This window comes from Melanostigma gelatinosum, assembly GCF_949748355.1.
Source record: "Melanostigma gelatinosum genome assembly, chromosome: 19".
In the NCBI taxonomy this organism is placed as follows: Eukaryota; Metazoa; Chordata; class Actinopteri; order Perciformes; family Zoarcidae; genus Melanostigma; species Melanostigma gelatinosum.
In genome coordinates, this window is record NC_136652.1 from 5,111,413 (window position 1) to 5,132,360 (window position 20,948).

The following is a 20,948-nucleotide window of genomic DNA, read 5'->3' on the forward strand; positions in this document are numbered from 1 at the left end:
CAACTATTGAAACGCTACACGTACGGCAACGGTTTACACAACTGTTGGCACATATTCGTTTTTACTGTGGCGAGTTTGTAGTTTACGAGGAGCACGTGAGGGCAGCAGCCAATCTAGTGTCAAGGAGAATGGGCGGTCCGTCACCTCCTGGCCCCACGAGCGCCGCTCACGAGCAGATTCAAGCGGAGGGCAGAGTCAGGTGGTCAAAGGTAAAACCAATTTACCTATTTATTTAATCATATGAATTGGATTAAATAGCGTTGCATGTGTGTCGTTGTCACCGAAGGCTCGGAGAACACCGGGTAGTCTTTCACGTCGGCGCACGCGGTGGCAGAAGAACGTTTGGATTGGCCAACAAGACCATGAGGGCGGGTAACGTTAAATGCCAAAACGTGTTCGCGTCCCGGTTCTTTCTGGTTGTAATGGGGAGATGTTTGTAACGAAGCAGCTGGTGTCGCGTCTCGTTACGTGAACTGCACCAAGCCGCTCAGCAGCGATGTTAGCGATTTTGGCGAGCTCGCACAGCTGAAATGAATGACATGTCGGAGCGGGCGGGGACTAATTAGCCGAATCGGCAGCAGGTCTGTCTCTAATGTTCACGTTGCTTTAAAAATATGAATATGTTCTTATAACGTTATGCACGAATTATGTGTCGGTACACGTAGCGTTAGAGGGCTTTTATTCGTGAATGATGTCGGGGTTGACGCATGACCCAATATCTTTTGGCTGCTTCCCGTGTAAAGCCAGTATGCAGCTTGTGGTTTGAATGGACCTGTTTGAGCGTGAAACCATCGAAGAAGAAGAATGACTCTTTGATGACAAGGTCATATTCCGAAGACTTAACTGTCCATTAGAATGGTTGTAATGTGTCTATGTAATAACAATTAAATATGAACGTTAATTACGTGGGGAATATTTACTCCACTCGTATATATAATCAACACTAAAACATTTGTATTTATTTATTTTTGCTAAATTAGTATAAACTACCCCTCCAGTTGGTTATAGTTATTTAAAAACATTTCATAAGGTCACCATTGAAAATGCATATCAGGTTGCTGCATTTCGATAAGAGCCAGTAAGGTTAGTCATATCCAAAATAGAGCTCTGTGATTGGTTGAGGTGTCCCTTCAGTTCCTCTGGTTTTCTTTTTTTGCATCAGTGTAATAAGGAACGACACAGATGTTGTTAATGGAGAATGAATAGAGGCACTGGATGTCTGAAACTTATTTCTGCCCATTCCTCGCTGGCTGCTTGTCAGCTCACGGAGCAGATGGAAAGCTGAGGTCGCTGTATTCGTTGTTTTGGTGAGGTAGAACATTGGTGCTCGGATTAAAGCCTTTTCACAAGCCACACTCCAAACACTATTGGCTACAATCCAGCCACATTCCCCAGCCCCACATAGTTATAAGCCCCTCTTATTGACTGCTTCTTCCCGTTCGTGAATCGAGACCCGTTTCCAGTCCGTGATACAAAGTGGTATGCAGCGTGGAATCGGTGCACGGTACGGGTGTCTCTCCGTTCAGCGTGAAGCTGGATTGGCTCGGCTGCTGTGTACGGATCTGCTCAAAGGTTGTGGGTCAAACACTTCACTGGTCAACTTTTCAAACTGCGTATCTTCTAAATGTTTCAACGTTTAATTGAACCACATACATATCTGTGATTACATTTGAGATATCCATAATAGCACTTCTCCTAGTCAGACTGGTGATTAAGGATAGCCACAATAGCATTCGTACCAGTAGAAATTGTATTTCCTAGATATCTACAGCTTTGATTGTACTAGTCAAAACTACATTTATCCTCAAAGTGCATGTGGCCCTTTGACATTTAAGAGCTACACTGTATTTATATTGCAGATATCTGTAATTTAAGACTCCCAAGTCAAAAAGAACATCTCAGATACGCACGATAACTTACTTAAGAGGACAGATGACATCACATTTGCCATTGATGTATGTTGGGCTTTCAATTTTATTTTCAATACAAATCAATGGCAAGAGTAACGCCATTTATTCTAGTATGAGTGATGCCGTGGATGTCTGTTTATTTTGACCAGGAAGAACTTCTGTTAGTCCAGCTTTTAAATGTCAAAACGGCTGGTTGTATTACATCAGACCCGTTACACACTTTATTTGAAGAATATCAGCGTTTGCCATCACTCAGACGATTTAGAGTCCCACAGGCTCGACTGAAGTCTTCTGTTTCTCAGTCTGTCACACTGTGAAAGCAGAGTTTGGGTTCTAAGTAGGCCTCACTGTACCAACGGAGCACTGACTGTAAAAGGGAGCGATGCAGACACTTTCTTTTCGCAATGTGAGGCGCTGTTTTATTTTGGTAGTCCGATTTTGTTGTTTGGTTGAATGTGGTGTTTGTATTTATGTGGAACTGTGTATGTCTCGGGACACAAGACAAACTTTGGAAGATGTTCCGATAATAAAGCGACATCAGGTTAGATGATGAATGTATTTCAGGGCGCACGGTCCTGTTTGCAGCATTTGAATAAAAGGCAGTTATTTTAACACTACTTCAGGTTGTCACTGAGCAAATTTACTGACACACACACACACAGTTCCACTTGAAGTGTTTTGTGTATTTACCCAGATCATCTGGCGAGGGTCAAGATGACTTCCAGTTATTTGCTGTGAGGAACTCCCGCACCTTCTGCAGGCTAATGATTACACAGCAATCTCCTGTTTTAGTATTTTCTGGTATCACGTTAACAATTGTCACAAAAGACTAACTCATTGTGTCGAGTCACTTCTTCCGCTCGGTATCATCGGCCTTCAGTGGAACAGCCTCGTGCATATCTTCATTCACAACACTATCTTTTTTAGAACTGATAACTCGTTAATCAGCGGTGGCAGTTTTGTGTTTCACTTGTCAGCAGCACTTAATCTCTGTGCTTGTGGAAACAAGATGCATCGCACTTGTCTACCTCACAGCGTGTGCTGTGGAGTTATTTCACGGAGCAGGTCAGGGTTCAGCTGAAGGGTTAATAATTACTCGCATGAGACCAGCTGAGCCCGTATGTAAGCATGCAGAGCGCACACGCGTGTATGTAGTTGGTAGCATGGGGATCACTGTACACCCATGTGTTTTGCTGAAAATATTATGGTGTGCATTCAATTTCACCAATCTCGGGAACCCACCGGCTATCGGTCTGTCGACGGATACGTCTCTGGGGTCAAGGAGCTGTATTTTTGGGGGTTCCAGTGTAGCCAGCGGATCCGGACCAACCTCTTTCCCATTCGCAACTTGGGATGCGAGACTGGAGATGAGGGACTATGTGAACAACCGGCTTGTAGCCCAAAGTGGCTGTCTTCCAAGCTCATTTTAAACCAATACAAAGTGAAATCATCTTCAGACGATAGCCAGTGTATTCCAGAATATCTTTGCTCTCAGTGTTACTAAAGAGAGAGTATTTACTACCCACGTCTCATCCACCTGACCTTTCAGACAATAGGCCTACGTCTAACAGTCATTCCCTGACTAACCTAACGCTGTCCTGTCGAAAGCCAATATTTATCTTTTGCGTTGACCCGTTTAAGCGTTAAACCTTCAGAGAAGAAGAATGACTATAATCCCTGGAGCAAAAGGGCTGTAATAAACTATTAGGAATCTACAGGCTAAAGACTGACCGAGTGTTTTAACAATAGTTTTAAATTGTCAATGAACAAAATATTTGAAGTGACAGAACCTCTGGGAAGGTGCATACATTGTCTAAACAACCTATTCGTCTCCTGTAAAACTCCAAAATACAGATTGAAAACACCTCTGAGAGAGATCTCACCTTTCTGTGTTGCTCCTGAAAGGACACTGCAGAGTGTTATTGTTTTTCATCGCTGCCCACTGAGGCTGGAGGACAGAAAGACGTCCCGCTGGTACCTGTGCAGTTATAGTGAGCCACGGTGGGCCCATTCCACGCTCAAGAACGAACTTCCACTAACAAACTGGTGAGATTTATGCTTTATTGGAAGTGTTGTCAAACTGCATTTTTCATTTAAACTTTCAGGATGAAGAGTGATGGATTGCTAGAGTCCTCTCGGCTAAAATGGCCGTGTTTAACCTTGGATTGAGACGAATGTTTTCACCCTGACTGATGCACAATAACACTGGTTCTGTAGCTTTCTGTCAAGGACAATTAGAAGTGTATCTCTCGTTGGCCCCTCTAATCCTTGTTGATAGTCACACGGAGTGCTCACACGCAGTACATTAAATGCAGAGCTCGTGCTGGTTGTCTGATGAGGGGGTTGACAATGTGCGGCCTGCTTTGAACCACCTTGATAAGCGTAATAGCAGTCTGTCCCTTGCAGCTGCAAACCTTCCCATGCTCCCCCCCCCCCATCAAACAGCGGTCTTCTGTTGGTCCACCAGATACACACTAGACGGGGGTGCCATCGGCTCAGCTCTCACTACCTCGTGTAACGCGCAATCATTGTCCCTGTGTTGCCAGGCAACCGCAGCCTCCCTGACCTCCTTGTGTGATTTGTGATGCTCGTGACAGCCCCACCACCACCACCTAGCACGCAGCCTGGCCAAAAACACAGTCAGTGCTGCACACACAAGCAAAAGGACTGCAGCTTTACCCCACTCAACAGAAAAAGGCCTAAATGTCGGTTGAATCCTGGGGCCGAGGCGGTGGGGTAGTGTTGGATGTGAGCGATTAACGAGCGGCACCGTTTTGCACACTCGTGCGGTGGAAAGGCACGGTTGTAGTTGGCCAATTGGTGCAGAAGCAAATAGTTTGCTGTGAGCCATGTTTCTTTGTATTGTACATTCTTAAGCACTGTCCTTTTCAGCGAGCCGTTTCAGTCGCCTGTGGGGTTGTGTGCCATCAGTAGCAGTGTGCCCATGTGGGATTACACCAGATATATCTTTACAATTTAAATGTATACATTCATAGGTGTCCACTATCTGCTGTGTTGTTCGAGATACTGATTTATCCTGCTGCGGGTGGCGTGTCAGCTTTGTCTACATGTACCAGGATGCATTGCGCAAAGGCTGATAAATTAGCAAAAAAAACCTCACAAAGCAATGAGGGAAATATTCAGACAAAAATCCAACTGTATACCTTCTATTCACATTTGTCTTAGTTCAGTGATAGAGATTCTAATTCTAGACTATTTGTAAAACCCACTTCCTTCAAACTGGAGAGAAACGGTTATTATTTTTTCATCTGTTCCAACAATCCGGCAACTGTGGTTTGGTCTAATGAATCTTAAATGTAGCATTTACTGGGACGCCATTTTCGCGTTAAAGTGGCATTTTTGAGTGAAAAAAACTTTGAGGAAACAAATCCTGATAAAACAGGCAGAACCAGTTGAGTCCTGATATGGCATGTACCTCTGGTTTCACTGTGAAACCACTGGGCTTCTTGCTTTATGCTCTGCAGGGTTTTAATCAAAGGGCCCTTATGTAACCTGTTGGGTTTCAATGCATAAAGCCCATTTTTAGAATGGCATCCAAACAGTAGGGGTTTGCAACAAAAGGCCGTTGGCTCTGATCCCATAACTCTCAGCAGGAGCAAAGTCTCGTGTGAAACGGCAGAACAAGGTGTGCACCATACAGACTCCAGACATGCCTAATCCACAAGCATTGCGGCAAATGGTTGATTTTTAAATACCGCTGGATATGTATTCCCAGCGGGCCTTGAACTGCAGCGCATAGCACGTGCAAAGTGACGCATTCATTGTGCTCACTGGCTTAAACGTTAGTTAAAGAGCTACAGTCTATCTGTTAAAACACCCACCTGATGGCTGCTGTTGAAGTTGGACCAGTTTCAACTGGCAGTGTCTTCTGTTCCCGACCTGTCATACAGCGTGGTCGATTAGCCATAATAAGCGTAATGATAAGAGGACTTAACGGGGTCATTGTTCTCGGCCAGTGCTTGATCACTGCAGCACGGAGCATCGCACAGACGGGCCTGTCGGTACAGAGCGCTTCCGACGCAATGATCGTAATCTCACATTAGACGTGACACCGAAACCTTCCGCTACCTTCATTTACCCATGTTGTGTGCACTTTTATTTCATTTCAGCTCGGTGTGAGTTTTTACTCACAAGGGCACACACAGAGTGCGCAGATTTAAAAACATACCGATTCTGATACTCGTAAAAAATAGTGTAATACTGACCCGTAGAAGAAGATGCCAACATGGCAACAACCACAGAGCTCCAGCTGGAAGACATGGCTGTACTCTGAGGCGGTGCCGAGATCACGTCGATCACAAGTAGTGTTGGAGACCGCAGCCAAACAACACGCTGTGAAGGAGAAGACGCTCTCGTGTGAGGTGGAATATCCTCCGATGAGCACAGCGAGGAGTGACCGCTGCAAAAGAACACCGTTGTGCATCTCTTGTCAAAACATAGCGAGGGATTGGGTTTTGTTTGGTTGAAATGATCCGGACCCAAAAAGAGACGACACCGCTGTTTCTTTGGAGAACATTGCGCTGGGTCTTGAACCTTTGTAACAGTATTGCGACAGGCGCTGCATTTCGTGTGTGTGGTGAATGGCTGAGCTGAATTTCTCCTCTTGCCTCTACAGTGATCGTGACAAAGATACTCGTCTCCAGTGAGCCTTCAGTGTGAGCGGCCGGTGTGTGCCAGCAGCAGCAGCAGCAGCAGCAGCGTGGACTCTGTAGTTACAGTAAGTCCTGTGCTGCTTCTTTGTCATATTCAAGTGCTGTTGTTGTGTTTGTCAACTTAGACATTGCCGTTGGTAATAATGAGGTTTTGTCCAGCTGTAGTTCAGACACAATGCCGTCCTTATTATGTTGACGGCTGGGTGTGCGTGTGTGTGTTTCCGAGCTAATACGATAAAGAAACGTGCTGTTAAGCTTCTGTTGTCGTGCTATGGTAAAGGTGCAATCTGAAACTCACTTCTGACCATGTCGCAGATCGGATCAGCGGGAAAATGTAACGTAAGTACATGTATAACCTTTAGTGACGGCCCGATCCCGCTTCTTTGCAGCAGGTACCGATGGCCAATCGTGGACGAGCCATTTCGGCCGACACCGACTGTTTTTGTTGTTGTTTTGTTGTAGCAGCTGGTTTACAAGTCTCCAGAGAATTTAGTCATCACCACTATCCCGAGATCTTTTTGCAGCTGCCCCAAAGTCTGTGCAAACTGTCAAAAACTCCAAATGTTATCCTTTTACGTTGTTACAGTCAATGTGTTTATTTGCATAAAAACAACGCCATTCAAATAATTTGGAAATAAAAGATAGTTTTTTTATTGATAACATTTTGTCATTCGTAGTTTTAATGATGCATTATAAGCTGCTTAGAGCTGGTGTCAGCAAGTTCAACAGGCCACAGTTCCCTCTTTATTATCGATTTCATATTATGTGAAAACATTTCCTCCCTTTTCACCAAAAACTACGCTATGTGAACAAGAGCTCAAAGCACAGAGGGTGTCGTACGCTGTACAGTAAAGCCCCCTGAGGCACATTCATCATAAATTATATTGACTTTGCATTGATTTTTGTGTAAAATCTGGTTTTAAATTCAACAATAAAGGGTCTCTGGCTTCAGTTGATTTAATAATGCAAGAACACATTTGACAGACTCCTGTGATTCCTCCGTTACAGAACAGCCGGCAGTGATGCGTTTAAACGCAGCGCTCTTGAAGGAGGTTGTATTCCTGCTTCAGTACCACCCCCTCACTTGTTGTTCTCCCTGCAGCTCTCAGCGACTCTCCCTATGGGCGAGCGGCTCTCTCTGACGACGTGATCAGCCCCGGAGGCCGTGCTTCCAGCAGCGTTCCCTCTCCCGACAGCCTCCTCCCTCCCCTGCCACATCCACTGCCATCATGGGGGACGTGGTCCTCATGAACTTCACCACAGCGGACTACGTCATCTTTGCCTTGCTGTTGGTGGCCTCGACCGGCATCGGCCTCTTCTACGCCTTCTCCGGTGGGCGCCAGCGCACAACACAGGTCGACTTCCATCTCTTTCCTCACGATGCTTCCCTTACTCTCAGTTTTTATTTTAGAAATATCTGACGGACATTGTGTTGTTCTTCTAGGAGTTCCTGATGGCTGATCGCTCCATGAGCTGCCTGCCCGTGTCTCTGTCCCTGCTGGCCACCTTCCAGTCGGCCGTGGCCATCCTGGGCGCTCCCTCTGAGGTGTACACCTTTGGGACTCAGTACTGGTTCCTGGGCTGCTCCTACTTCTTGGGCCTGCTCATCCCGGCCCACGTTTTCATACCAGTCCTCTACCGACTGCGGCTGTCCAGCGCCTACGAGGTACGCACAAGTCGAGAATTGACACGAATCTGTCCCCTCTCGGCAGTTTTCACTTTTCTTTTTTTTTCTCGACTATGATCTCGGAGTTTAAAATTGTTATCTGTCCTCTTATCTGCTTATCCAACGTTCAACAGAAACAAACGTCTGAAGACTGAACATCTTCACACGGCCTTTATTGGGTTCGTGGGATAAGCTGAACAGCACTGCGCTAATGTCCTGTGAACAAAGAATGACTTGTGACTTATAAACCAGGGGCCGGTTACACAAAACACCTCACGTTTCCTCCTTAAGTGTGACACGTAAGGTTTGCTTTCTCCTTAGTTAAGGGTTTCTGTAGTTCAGGAAAACGTCAAGGCTTTAAAGGAGATTCTACAGCAGTAAAATCCTACAGATTTCCAAGGAGAGGTTTCTTTGCTTGCACTGCTATACCTCACAGAGTTAGCCAATAGACAGTAACATAAATAAATGTCAGAAGACAAGAAAAGCAAGTTGGACAGAGGAGGAAAAGGACATAAGCCTTCTAGAGGATCGCAATAAAAAGTAAATGTGATCCTCAAATAATGACGGTTCCGGTTTTTGTCCTTACTGTGGTTGCTAAAGTGTTTTAACTTTAAGGGATTCCTTAAGTATAAGACCAAGATAAGGAGAAAACCTTCAATACTTAAGTCACCAACCTGAAACCTTCAGCAGGAAACTTAAGAACTGATTGTATCTTGAGGAAACCTTTGGCTTTAAGGTAAGTCTCTCGGCCCCTGGCTTTGACAGTGTGGGTCTAATGACCACGTATCACACGATGACTTCTAATCTTCTGTTTTTTCCCTTTGACACTCCCCTCGGCAGTATCTGGAGCTGCGCTTCAACAAGACGGTTCGCATATGTGGGACGGTGACCTTCATCTTTCAGATGGTATCTTTGTTTGCGTCATACTTTGTTTTACATTAGTTTCTGGGCCGTGTTCATGGCAGCACTTACAGGAATCGGGGATCTGATTTGATAAAATGACCGCCACGCTGCGTATCACGTCACCGAAGCAGATACTTAGTAAAGACTATCATAAGGAAATTATGTATAATAATGTAATGGTAACTTCCAATTTAGTTCAGCAAGCTGGCAGCTGAGGTCATCAGGTGATGCAGTGAAACATTAAGTGAAGATGAGCAAAAACAAATCTGCACTGTCGCTGTTTATCGTCCTATCTGCATTCATTGGCTGATTATATCACAGGCTGAGTCAAACTTTGGACATGTCACATTGACCCTTGTAAAATATCTCTTAGGGTTTGTTTTGCCTAAAACTTCTCCAATAAAAGCGTTCACGAGTCGATGACATGATATGAATAGTTATTCTCAAAGACAATCGATACAAATGTCTCTTCAAACATCTGGCCTCTCTGGCTCACTCTGTTAATTGGTGTGCATTGCCCCGGCAAAATAAATAAACAAACAAATAAAAAATGTCCCTAAAGTATATTGTGAACTGTCGGCGGGTTGCTCAAAGGCTGCTTTGTCTTTTCAGCAGCAGACGACCTTGAGAGACAAAGTTTCACCCTCTGAACCCCCAGATAGTTTGAGAGCTTGTTATGTTTCTGCTCCGGTCACATTTTACTCACCGTGGCTTGTTCGTAAGCAGTTCTTACAGCTCTGTGGGAACAGCTCTGGGAACAGCCCAATGATGGCGAAAAGTAGGGAGAACTCAAAAGTGTCTTTTAATGGCACACATTGTAAAGAAAACAACACGCGTTGAATTTCTTTCTTTATTTTACAAACATTTGAAAGCAATGCCTTCGATATATCCAACATTTTCTAAGTGCCCACAAGTGTTACCAACATTGAGGCTCCGCGTGCATATTACATATTACGCAGACACAGCTATTTACATGTTTACAACCTGGTTTGTGCTCGACGCTGTGCTCTGTGTGAACAACCAAGTTTCACTGAGCTATTGTCATGTGACTGTTATTTAAACAACACACGTAGACTAATATTGATTCAGATTTGGTGGTGTTGTTTACACATGATGTGTTCAAGGACCATCAGGAATGTAAATAATCTGGCGACACGTTGTGTTTTTACAGTTTCTGTGTATGATTAGTGACATCTTTTCTAATTGTTTTTTTGAAAACATGCCTTTCAAACTTCCTGTCGGGTTTTGGGGTTGAAAGGGTTAATTGTGTACGCGGTCATATTATTTGACTATCTTGAGGTCAGTGAGATCTGTCTCTCTCTAAATGTATTTTGAAAAAGTGCCGAGCACAGGCCGTTTCACAGGTCTAATCTGATCGGTGTGAGCTCAGCTCTGGTTCTGTGATTCTTCTGTTCTGCAGTGTTTGTTCTGCTCTTTCTCTGCAGGTCATTTACATGGGGGTGGTCCTGTATGCCCCGGCCCTCGCACTCAATGCAGGTAGGACTTATTCTTTTCTCATATTTTACCGCAGGACTATCACACCGTTGTTACACAAACAGGTGCCAGCAGTTGCTGATATCAGAAGATTGAGTAACCCTGGAGTGTGCTGAGGTTTGTAATGCTTCTACTCTGTTCTTCTGCAGTGACGGGCTTTGACCTGTGGGGGGCGGTGCTGGCCATGGGGTTGGTGTGCACTCTGTATACTGCTCTGGTGAGTGTTCATTTCATCAATGACTACAGTGACGCATTAGTTGACTACAGTGTTTGAAGAACTTAGCAGTACTCAGGATGTTACTGTAGTTTTTATCACAACGTCACAACCTGCTGACTGGAAATTCTCCTCATCAATTTCTCTTCTCTCTGACGTCTTTATTTCTTTTCCTAGTGTCATCTCTGGTCATTCTAGGATCATAAATGTCACTCATTGCCTTTGTTGTCAGTATGTGAAGCCTCTGATTTTTAATGTTGAATTTAAAGTGAATCCACTGCTGCTCTGTCCCAGGGGGGTCTGAAGGCGGTGATCTGGACCGATGTCTTCCAGACGGTGGTGATGTTTGCGGGCCAGCTGGCGGTCATCGTGGTGGGGGCCAGTCAGGCGGGGGGCATGGCAGAGGTGTGGAGGAAGGCAGTTAATGGCAGCCGCATTTCTGGACTGGAGTGAGTTGTGGAATGAAGTATTCCTCCTTTGTATGACCTTTACATGTTGTAGTGCATGACGGTAGGGGCCGATCATACCGTGTTCACTCTCTGCCCGTGCAGCCTGAACCCCGACCCTCTGGAGCGCCACACCTTCTGGACGCTGGGTGTGGGAGGAGTCTTCCTGATGTTGGCTCTGTACGGGGTCAACCAGGCCCAGGTCCAGAGGTACCTTAGTGCTCGTACGGAGAAGGAGGCCGTCATGTGAGTACCGTCAAAGTCTCACAACATACTAACCCTTGTCCTAGTCAGCGCCCGGTTCAGTTTGTCATGTGCGAAGCCAGTTGGATGCACACATAGAATATGTGTGAATCACTGCAACCACGAGGTCCTTGAGCATGCAGTCATAGATGAGCACTATAGATATTAGGCCAGTGGGTCCAGTAGTATGCGAGATTAGCCCTGGACAGACAAACTCATGCGCATCAGCGACCGTATGCATAATCTGGTTTCGGAGATAAGTAGAACAGAGTCCAACTGGGGGTTAATTTGTAACTATTGTCTGAAGTATTCTTCAGTATCCATACAGTTACTTTCCTTGTCATCGGTACCTTTCTTATGGTGTCTGTCATCTTGTCTCCAGTGTTGACGGTGTTTTCGTTTGCCCTCACCTCTGCTGTCCTTCCAGGTCCTGCTACGTCGTTTTCCCATGCCAGCAGATTGTCTTGTGTTTAGGTTGCCTGATGGGTCTCGTCATGTTTGCTCGCTACGGAGAGGACAGCCCTCTGGACAAGGGCTACGTCAAAACTAACGACCAGGTGAGCATCGAGTTGCCTTCATGGTTCCCCAGATGTCGGTGTATAGGCAGTGTCATCTCTTCTGTCTTGGCTCCGGAGGTTATCGGCTGATGTTTAGCTGCTTTGTGCAGATGGTGCTGTACTTTGTGATGGACGTCTTCAAGGATCTGCCCGGCCTCGCAGGACTGTTTGTGGCCTGTCTCTTCAGCGGAGCTCTCAGGTAAGAGAACCCGTCTTAAAGAAGAGGATCGTCTGCTGTTGAATGAAGCTGAGTCATGTTTTTGAACTTCACTACCGTCTTCGTGTTCTATCCCAAAGGCCTGTGCTGTACAGACGAGCTTCATAATGTGCAATTCAATCCCATCTCTGTTCTTCCCTCCAGCACCATCTCGTCAGCTTTTAACTCCCTAGCAACTGTAACCATGGAGGACCTGATCAAACCTTATTTTCCAAACATGACTGAGGCTAAAGCTACGCTGCTATCCAAGGGACTTGGTAAGACCGCTGCTTTAAAGGTGCACTGTGTAATGAACTGTAACCCTGCAGCGGGTGTAACCACTCATCTCTTTGCCCCACAGCTCTGGTCTATGGGCTGGTGTGTCTGGCTATGGCCTACCTCGCCTCCATCATGGGATCTGTGCTGCAGGTAAACAAACTGTTGACATGCAAATAAAGAAAAAGTATTTAATTGTAAGCGTGACACGTGATGAAATGTTGTGTCCTCCGCCCTCAGGCAGCCTTCAGCATCTTCGGGATGGTGGGTGGTCCCCTGCTGGGCCTCTTCTGTCTGGGGATGTTCTTTCCCTGGGCAAACTCGACTGTGAGTGTTTTTGATTTTGATTTGTGATTAAATGTTCTGTGTTTGAGTGGAGGTTGGAACATCTGTCCCTGTCCCTCCTCAGGGTGCAGTGGTGGGGTTGGTAGCGGGCCTCGCCATGGCCTTCTGGATCGGCATTGGGAGCTTTTTGATGCGCATGTCCGATTCCATGCCAGTGCCACCGCTCAACACCACCGCCCTGCCCCTGTTTGACAACATGACCGCCACTGTCATGACTACACTGGTCAATGCCACCAGACCCAGGCTAAGGTAACACATGAGAACCAAAGAAGTGACCTCAAAGACCTTCACTGAGCACTCCAGGTAGACTGCAGATGTGCAGTCCGCTAATGGTCCTCAGAGAGGTCTGACCACCGCTTTGCCCCCCCCCCCCCTTCCTTCAGGCGATCGGGTGTGGAGGCGCTCTACTCGTTGTCCTACATGTGGTACAGCGCTCACAACTCCACCACTGTGGTGGTGGTGGGACTGCTGGTCAGCCTGTTAACAGGTACACACACTCACTTTTCTGCCGTGTGTGTGTGTGTGTGTGTGTGTGTGTGTGTGTGTGTGTGTGTGTGTGTGTGTGTGTGTGTGTGTGTGTGTGTGTGTGTGTGTGTGTGTGTGTGTGTGTGTGTGTGTGTGTGTGTGTGTGTGTGTGTGTGTGTGTGTGAGAAGCTGTATTTAACATTCAGACCATTAATAAAGCAGCAAACAACTATTGTCGATGTGAAGTTAGAGAGGAGTGATGTCTGAAGTCTCCCTCTGTGTGTGCTGTTATCAGAACTGTTCGTTGCTTTGTTGACAACAGAAATTGCTCCCAAAGCGCCTTTAATTCACCAAGTTAAATGTGAAGGAAACAGCTGTTCTAAGCTGCCGCACTCCATTTACCCCACTGATCATTGTAAAACACACTTCATTCAAAGTCCACAGCAACCGTATGAAACTCATCACAACCGTCTTGGTGAGTTTAACAAGTTACAAAAAAAAAATCACCAACTCTGGTTTGAGAGTTTGAAAAAGTAGCAGATGTAAAGAAACAATAATGTTCTTTATTTGTATCGCACATTTCATAATGTCTATGGCTCAAAGTGCTCAAAATAGATACAAGTGGCAAGAAGGAAGCAGGCATTATGCTCTTACATTTGAAGTGTCCTTTGAAGAACTGGAGCAGTGTTTAAAGGAACAAAAGGTTATTTGAAGGAAGCATGTGGGACTTTGTGTAACACGTGTAAAGTGCTGTTAAAAACACTTTTGTGACGTCCCATGTGACACACCAGAGACAAAAACAGAGAGGCTACTCTACTCTGGCAATGGGAAAGGAGTCTCTCCTCAATCATTCTGCATCACTAAATATATAAAAACTAGTGACTGCTTGAATCAGAAAGTCCAAAATACAGTGCTTAGGGGCCCAGTGATGGAAGAACATGTGATGCCCACACTGATTGAAAACTGCCCTTTTGATTCCTCACATCTTTAAAAGTGTTTCTGTCCACATGTTAGGACCCATGAAGGAGAAGGATCTGACCCCCGGCACTGTGTTTCCCGTTATGGCCACGCTGCTCTTCTTCCTGCCCGAGCGCTACAAGGAGAAGCTCTGCTGCGTCACTCCTCTGTCCACCCCTCAGGAGGTAACCTCGTGTCCACACTCGTCCTTGCCTGTTTTTTTCCTTGTTTGTTGATCATAATAAACCCCGAGCTTTCAACAGCAGCACATAATATAATGAATCCTTGTTGGCCAGTCCAAAGAAATCCAGCCTTATCAGATGGCCAAGAAAGACGGCAACGGAGCAGCCCTCTGCAAAGAGGACACGGTCACCGAGGACAAAGAGATGGAGAGCGACCGAGCCCAGACGGAGGAGGAGGACGACTTGGAGACGAGGGCGGCTCTGCCCTCGTGCCAGCTGGCGGGTCACACGGTTGAGGAGACGGTCTTTTGATCCTCTACTTGTAAACAAGCTGCCAGCTCCTGCAGCTCCTCAGGGGAGGATCATAGATGTGAAGGCCATCACTACGGAGAAGGTCTGCAGCGCCAAGTATGGCTGTTTTTTTACAATGTCAAAATCAGTTGAATCTGGTTATAGAAAAGGCTTATGGACTTTAATGGGGACCAGGTGTTTTATTGGTACCTGCTCCCGCTTTTTATTTGTTTTTTTGGGGGGGAACTCAGCTTCTGCCAGGCTGGCATCAGTCAAAGAAGAAGAATCGATCTCCATTAGACGCTCCGGATGTGAACGAGAGTGGGTAGCTCTCATGCACAATGAGGCGCTCCGCTGTGTCCGGACCCAGATGTTCTGTTTGACAATAATTTAAAAAAGAATCAGGTAGTCATTAAGAGATACAAGATTTAAATGATTTGAACAAAAATGTGTTATTTTTGTAGAGAAGACGGAGCCATAAAATCCCAGAATATGTTTGAAAAGAATATAATATAAAAAGAAAAGAGGGACGGAAGGGGAGGCATGGCGTAGTGTCCCCACATGGCCTCGGTTCGTAGTCATAGTCGCCTTCTAGCTGCTACTATAGATGTCTAAATACGAAAGCAAAGTCGTGTGTGTGTGTTTGTGTGTGTGTGTGTGTGTGTGTGTGTGTTCAGATGAGAGCAAAGATGGTGTCTTGCAGTGGCAGTTAAATCAGATGAAGTGCAGTCATTCTTAAAACGCGTCGTGCCTCCAGTTGGTGACGACTGCATGCCCCCGGACTAGAGAAGCAGACAGGAGTTACCACAAAGTGATGACCTGCTGGGGACGCAGGCAGCAGCAGCAGAAATATTCGTGTTTAAAATATCATGCCATCAGCCGGCCCTTTCTCACAGGGAACTAAGGCCGTTGTATCCATCGATGTTCGCCCCACACTCCATTGAAGAGACCAACATAGTTACCTCTGCCTCCATCGGTTAGCTTGTGGTTTTGTGCGACTTTGATGTTTTTAAAGGTTAATTCAGATTCAGACACACGGACTAACCGATGGAGTCAGCGGTGCACCAGCAGCCCACAGGTCTACCTGCTGCCATCTGATGTGACTGCTCTGAAGCACACAGAGGAGCCATGTTGGGCCTGAGGCACAGACCACCTTTAGCTCCATGAGGCAGGAACTTGATCTGGTTCAAGGTAAACATCATTCAGTCATCGCTGGTGTTTTTGTGGGTTTTTTTGTTTTTCTCTAATTCAGGTTGTCGTCAGTGCCAGTATGTGATTGATTTGCTTAATAGTGTGTATGTTTGAATATTATCGTCGTCGTCCTGTGTTTTGGAATCCCAGAATTCTTGATCATCTTCATTTTAACGTTTGAAGTCATCCATCGTCACTGTAAGAAGAGAGGTGTTGTGTGTGTGTGTGTGTGTGTGTGTGTACAGTGTTTCTGCATCAGTGCCGTCTGTGCTCTTGACGATGGACCCGCGTGACTCACTGCGTTTGTTCTGCATTAGTTAGTCAGGATCTCCTACTCATGAGTGGGCCCTGTGGCCGGGAGCAGTCACAGGTGTGTTCTCTGTGTTAGCTCAGTGTCGTGTCTGTAGTCGTCGCTCTTTTCTCTGTTCAGACACAGAAAACCGTTAACGAGCAACACGAGCAGAGACCACGAATAGCCGCTCGTTAGCGCCGCCTGCTGGTGATGGTGAGAATATTCACTAACCTCGGCGACAGACACGTGACTTAGAGTCATTTAGATGAACTTATTGTTATTACTTAAAGCTGGTAACGGCTACACCCAGTCTGACATGTTTCCAAAGAGCTTCCTACAGTTTAGGGAGAGTCCATATGAAGTGCATTGATCCAGATGTTTACCTACATCTCATTTACACAGTCGAGGCATCTCTGCTTAGGGTTAAGAGTTTCCTGGAGTTGTATTTTGAGGTACTTGTCAGAGAATCAAGGTAGACCCAGCGTAGTGTCCGATAAGAAGCCGCTGAACGGTCCGGACCACGAGCTCCCCCGTCTGCTGAGCACCGGCCCATCGTGTCTGTGCCATCACACTCAAATACTTCGACTTATCCAAAGCATATAGAATATGAATTTATTTCATATTTTCATTTGTTTTCGTTTTTTTTTTTTACCAACAGAAGATATATTTGAGATTGTGTATATTTTTGTAAATTCTCATAAAAAGCCACATTTCATTTGTTGAAATGTGGAATTCTATATGCAAGAACCATGAAGTGTTTCCTCTCTGTGGTGACCGTCCGGCAGCATTGGGACGCAGCGTCCTCTGCCTGAGACTGCCTTTCACACGGGGAGCTTTTAATTCTTCTTCTCGTGCTACATCCCATATGCTGGCCTCCACAATCACGTCTCAAGACATTTGAACGCTTCCTCGAATGTTTTGAACTACTTTGAAATGACGTGACATTGTGCACTTTTATTTATGATTCATGATACCGTCATACTTGAAATTACTTGAAGTGTGTGCCTGTAATGTCACCTTAATGATACTCAGATAGACCCCGCCCCCTTTTTATAATGTGAGGGAACATAATTCAAGTGCTGACATATGTTGTTAAAGATGTCCTTTTATAGACCCAGTGGAGCACTGTGATCCTAGTGAACACCAACACGTAATAAAGCACAATCATGTTGATATTAATATGTCTGATACGTGCTTATTCGATTCATTAGTGGCCTTTTTAAATCAGTTTGGGTTGCACAGTAACCAGAGCTCAGAATACAGTTTGTGAAAGAAATAGCATGGCACTTAGTAATTTCCAGCAACAATAAATATTGTTTTTTTAAAACAATATTTTTTATATTTGTTCTCTCATCCACAAGAATTCTTCCTGTTAGCATTCCAAAAACAACTCGGCACTCAGCGAGATGATGACTCTGCTTTGGCTGTGCCTTCATTTTGTGATGTGTTGTTGTTTTTTCTGTATCCTGATGATTCATAAAAGGATATTGACGTGAACATAAGCCCAGTCCCAAACATCTGTCCAGGAGTGTGCCGACTCCAGATGTATGAAGGAATAGCAGTGAATCATCCTCGGCTGTGCGTCTGTCTCTCAGAAGAGTCCTGTGTCCGGTGGAGGATGGAGGAGCATGAAGCCAGAACGGGCTCGTGCTCCTGTTCATCCGGTGAAAAGATGAACCGACTGCATTTTAATCTGTTGACATGTTTCACTGTTGTTTGGATCTACGACTATTAGATTTATGAATTAGATGTACTTGGATCGAGATGATATTAAAAAATATACGATGACAAATACGATAGCTGTTTTTTGTGTCTGTAAAAGAGTGATGTTTGCCTTTGTTGTTTCTTTTTAAAACAGACGTGTGATTTGTTCTCTGTAGCGCTGCAGCTCTGCAGCTCTGCTCAACTTCTACAATCCTATAGTATGTCAGCCAAGTCAGAATTTGAAACAAATGGCACAAGTCACAGTATGTAGTGTCAGAAAAGTATAGTTTTTCAAAAACGTTCTCAAAGAAAAGTCATTTTGTATATTAAAAAAAGGATAGTATGTTGAAAAAATCCTAGAGACGTAGTAGTATAGTTGGTTGAAAAGTTACACAATAGTCACAGTACCACAAGTCTTCGTCAAAAGTATTAGTTTCGTGGTTCGCACAGTTAAAAAAATAACTTCAAAGTATCGTCTGCCGAAAAGAGTCGTGTATACATCACAGTCACATAATCCAAACTACAGTATCTTTAGAAAAAGTCATGAAAAAGTCATAGTACATGATGTCTAAACAGTGAAACAGAAGTCATACTAGTGTGATAAAAGGAATAAACAGGATGTCAAAAAGTTACACATCTCTTTCGTGACCTTTCTTTTGACTTACTATACAACGATGTTTTTATAACTTTCAACGTAATATACAAACTATAGTAAGTCTAAAAAGTCCAAAAGTAACAACAAAAGACATGAAAAACGTAGTCTAGTTCCTCAGAAAAGTCAAAGTATCCTGTGAGGTAAAAGTCAAGCTGTACGTCTGTGCTGTATAAAGATCAGGGACAGAATGACTGAAGTCAGAGTAAAAAGCTCTTATGTCACAAAACATCCTAGCATCCTGCCCTAAGAATGTCACCGTACAGTACGTCATTAACATGTCATAATCTATAACCTATAGGATTACTTTTTAATATATTTTCCTAGGTATTATACAATGACTTCTGTTTTTGAACGTACTATATTTTGACCAATTGACCTCAGCAGCAGTGTCCTGTTTGTTATGAGGACGAAAAATAACATAAATAAATACATTTAGTTCTGTATTTATATATGTTTTAATGCATTTATTTATATATTTATTTAACTTAAGTCATATTCTGTCATCCATCGCTTGTGTCCACCTGTACCACACCCAAACAATAAAGTCTTAAGCAAAAGAGAATTCTTAGAAAGTAACTTTTTGAACAGTCCAAAAAGAAAAAGATGAAACTTACAGATGTTTTCGAGACTATAAATAGCTTACACATTCATTTAGAAGATTTTGAAATGATTTGAGGAGAGAAAGCTATTACACACCAGGCCTGAGGGTGGCTCCAGAGGTACAGCCATGTTGTTACAAAGTGTGTCTCGTGCTGCAGCTGGAGACAGAAAGCTCTCAGCACCAATAGTCATGTTTGTAACATATTCATGGCTGCTGACTGTTGTGGGAGAGATGATCTCTCAGAGGATGTTTACACACAGCAGCATGATTCACCAGTAAATCAAACTCATATTATCATTCACTGCGCTGGTGAAAGTGAAACCCAGAGGATGAAATGAATCCTTGCTAAAGAGCATTAGTTTATTTTTACAGAGGTTATTATGTACACAGGAGAGACACCTTAGAAATAAATGTATGCACAAAACTACTAAATACATCTGAAGAAAGGAGCATAAAATAAACCGACCAACTAGTCTGAAGACAATGTGACATGTTTCTGTCCCTTCCATACCTTTTATGTATTGTCATGAACATAAAGTCACCATTGCTGCAGAAATGTCTCCCTCAACATTTCGATAGTCAACAGATATTAATACAAACAATGAATCTGTGAAACATACTGCATTCGCTGTTGTTTCCACTTTTCAACAACTTAATGGAGTTCGACATCTATTTGTCAGTTCCACAATTGTCACTGCTTCAAACCGCTCTGTATTTTTGTAGATGTGACTTTACACCACAGAAATAACGAATACAAACACTTGGATCAGTGAAATATTTGTTGATCATGGTGCACATTTGTGGATCGTCTCCGATAAAAACTTCCATACGTGATGACGTATGTATGAGACTTCCAGCTCCAGAGGTCTGATCAACCTGCCAGATCAGCTGTATTTGCCGTTACACAGGTTAAACCACTGCTCCACCAGCCCACTGTGTCTCCCGCCATTGGGTTTTATTACAAACCAACTCTGACCCGCCACCAGGCAGCAACCTCCTGTTCTGAAGAGTGAAGCCGATGCGGAAGCGTCTTAAACCTGCATTCTCTCTACTGACCAGCAGGGGGCGACTCCTCTGGTTGTATAGAAGTCTATGAGAAAATGACTCTACTTCTCTCTTGATTTATTCCCTCAGTAAACATTGTAAACATGAGTTTATGGTCTCAATCTCTAGTTTCAAGTCTTCTTCAATACAGCATGATGTTCATTTGGTACATGATGGTCCATTTAGAGTCAAACAGACCATAAAGCAGGGGATGCTTTAGGGCGGGCTTAGTGTGATTGACAGGTCTCTGTCGCTAGAGACGTATACGGTGTGTCTACGTCACTCCTCCGCATTCCAAAAATGGTAACATCTGTTCATTGATTGCATAAAAAACCAACATGGCAACGTCCGTAATGCAAGTTGGCGACGTCGAACTCGCCAAACTCGAGGCTTCAAAGTGTCAGTCCACAAACCAATGAGTGACGTCACCATGACTACGCCCGCTTCTCATATACGGGCTGTACCACCACAGCCGGCACCTGAAGCTCCGTTTCCCCAGAGGCATCATACTCCTCCTGGCAAAGCAGTCGCCCGTCAGCAGGGAGGACCAAACCACAACATGAGTCATTCCCTGCTGTGACTGATGACTGTGAATGTAGATTCTATGGATCCAGTTGGAGAGATGAAATGCTGCCCCCTGTTT

The 20,948-nt window shown here is 44.6% G+C and overlaps 1 protein-coding gene across 1 annotated transcript; it reads left to right on the forward strand.

Moving 5' to 3' along the window:
• The first annotated feature begins 157 nt into the window (after nucleotides 1–157).
• slc5a6a (solute carrier family 5 member 6a) lies at nucleotides 158–18,061 on the forward strand. The gene is made up of 18 exons (XM_079291382.1): nucleotides 158–209; nucleotides 6,547–6,648; nucleotides 7,686–7,938; nucleotides 8,028–8,249; nucleotides 9,090–9,155; nucleotides 10,598–10,649; nucleotides 10,796–10,863; nucleotides 11,155–11,309; nucleotides 11,412–11,552; nucleotides 11,977–12,106; nucleotides 12,217–12,305; nucleotides 12,468–12,580; nucleotides 12,664–12,731; nucleotides 12,819–12,905; nucleotides 12,988–13,172; nucleotides 13,307–13,410; nucleotides 14,403–14,530; nucleotides 14,642–18,061. Exons 3-18 carry the CDS (start codon nucleotides 7,813–7,815, stop codon nucleotides 14,837–14,839), a joined length of 1,932 nt encoding a protein of 643 aa, XP_079147508.1. The 5' UTR covers nucleotides 158–209; nucleotides 6,547–6,648; nucleotides 7,686–7,812; the 3' UTR covers nucleotides 14,840–18,061.
• Nucleotides 18,062–20,948: the final 2,887 nt, after the last annotated feature.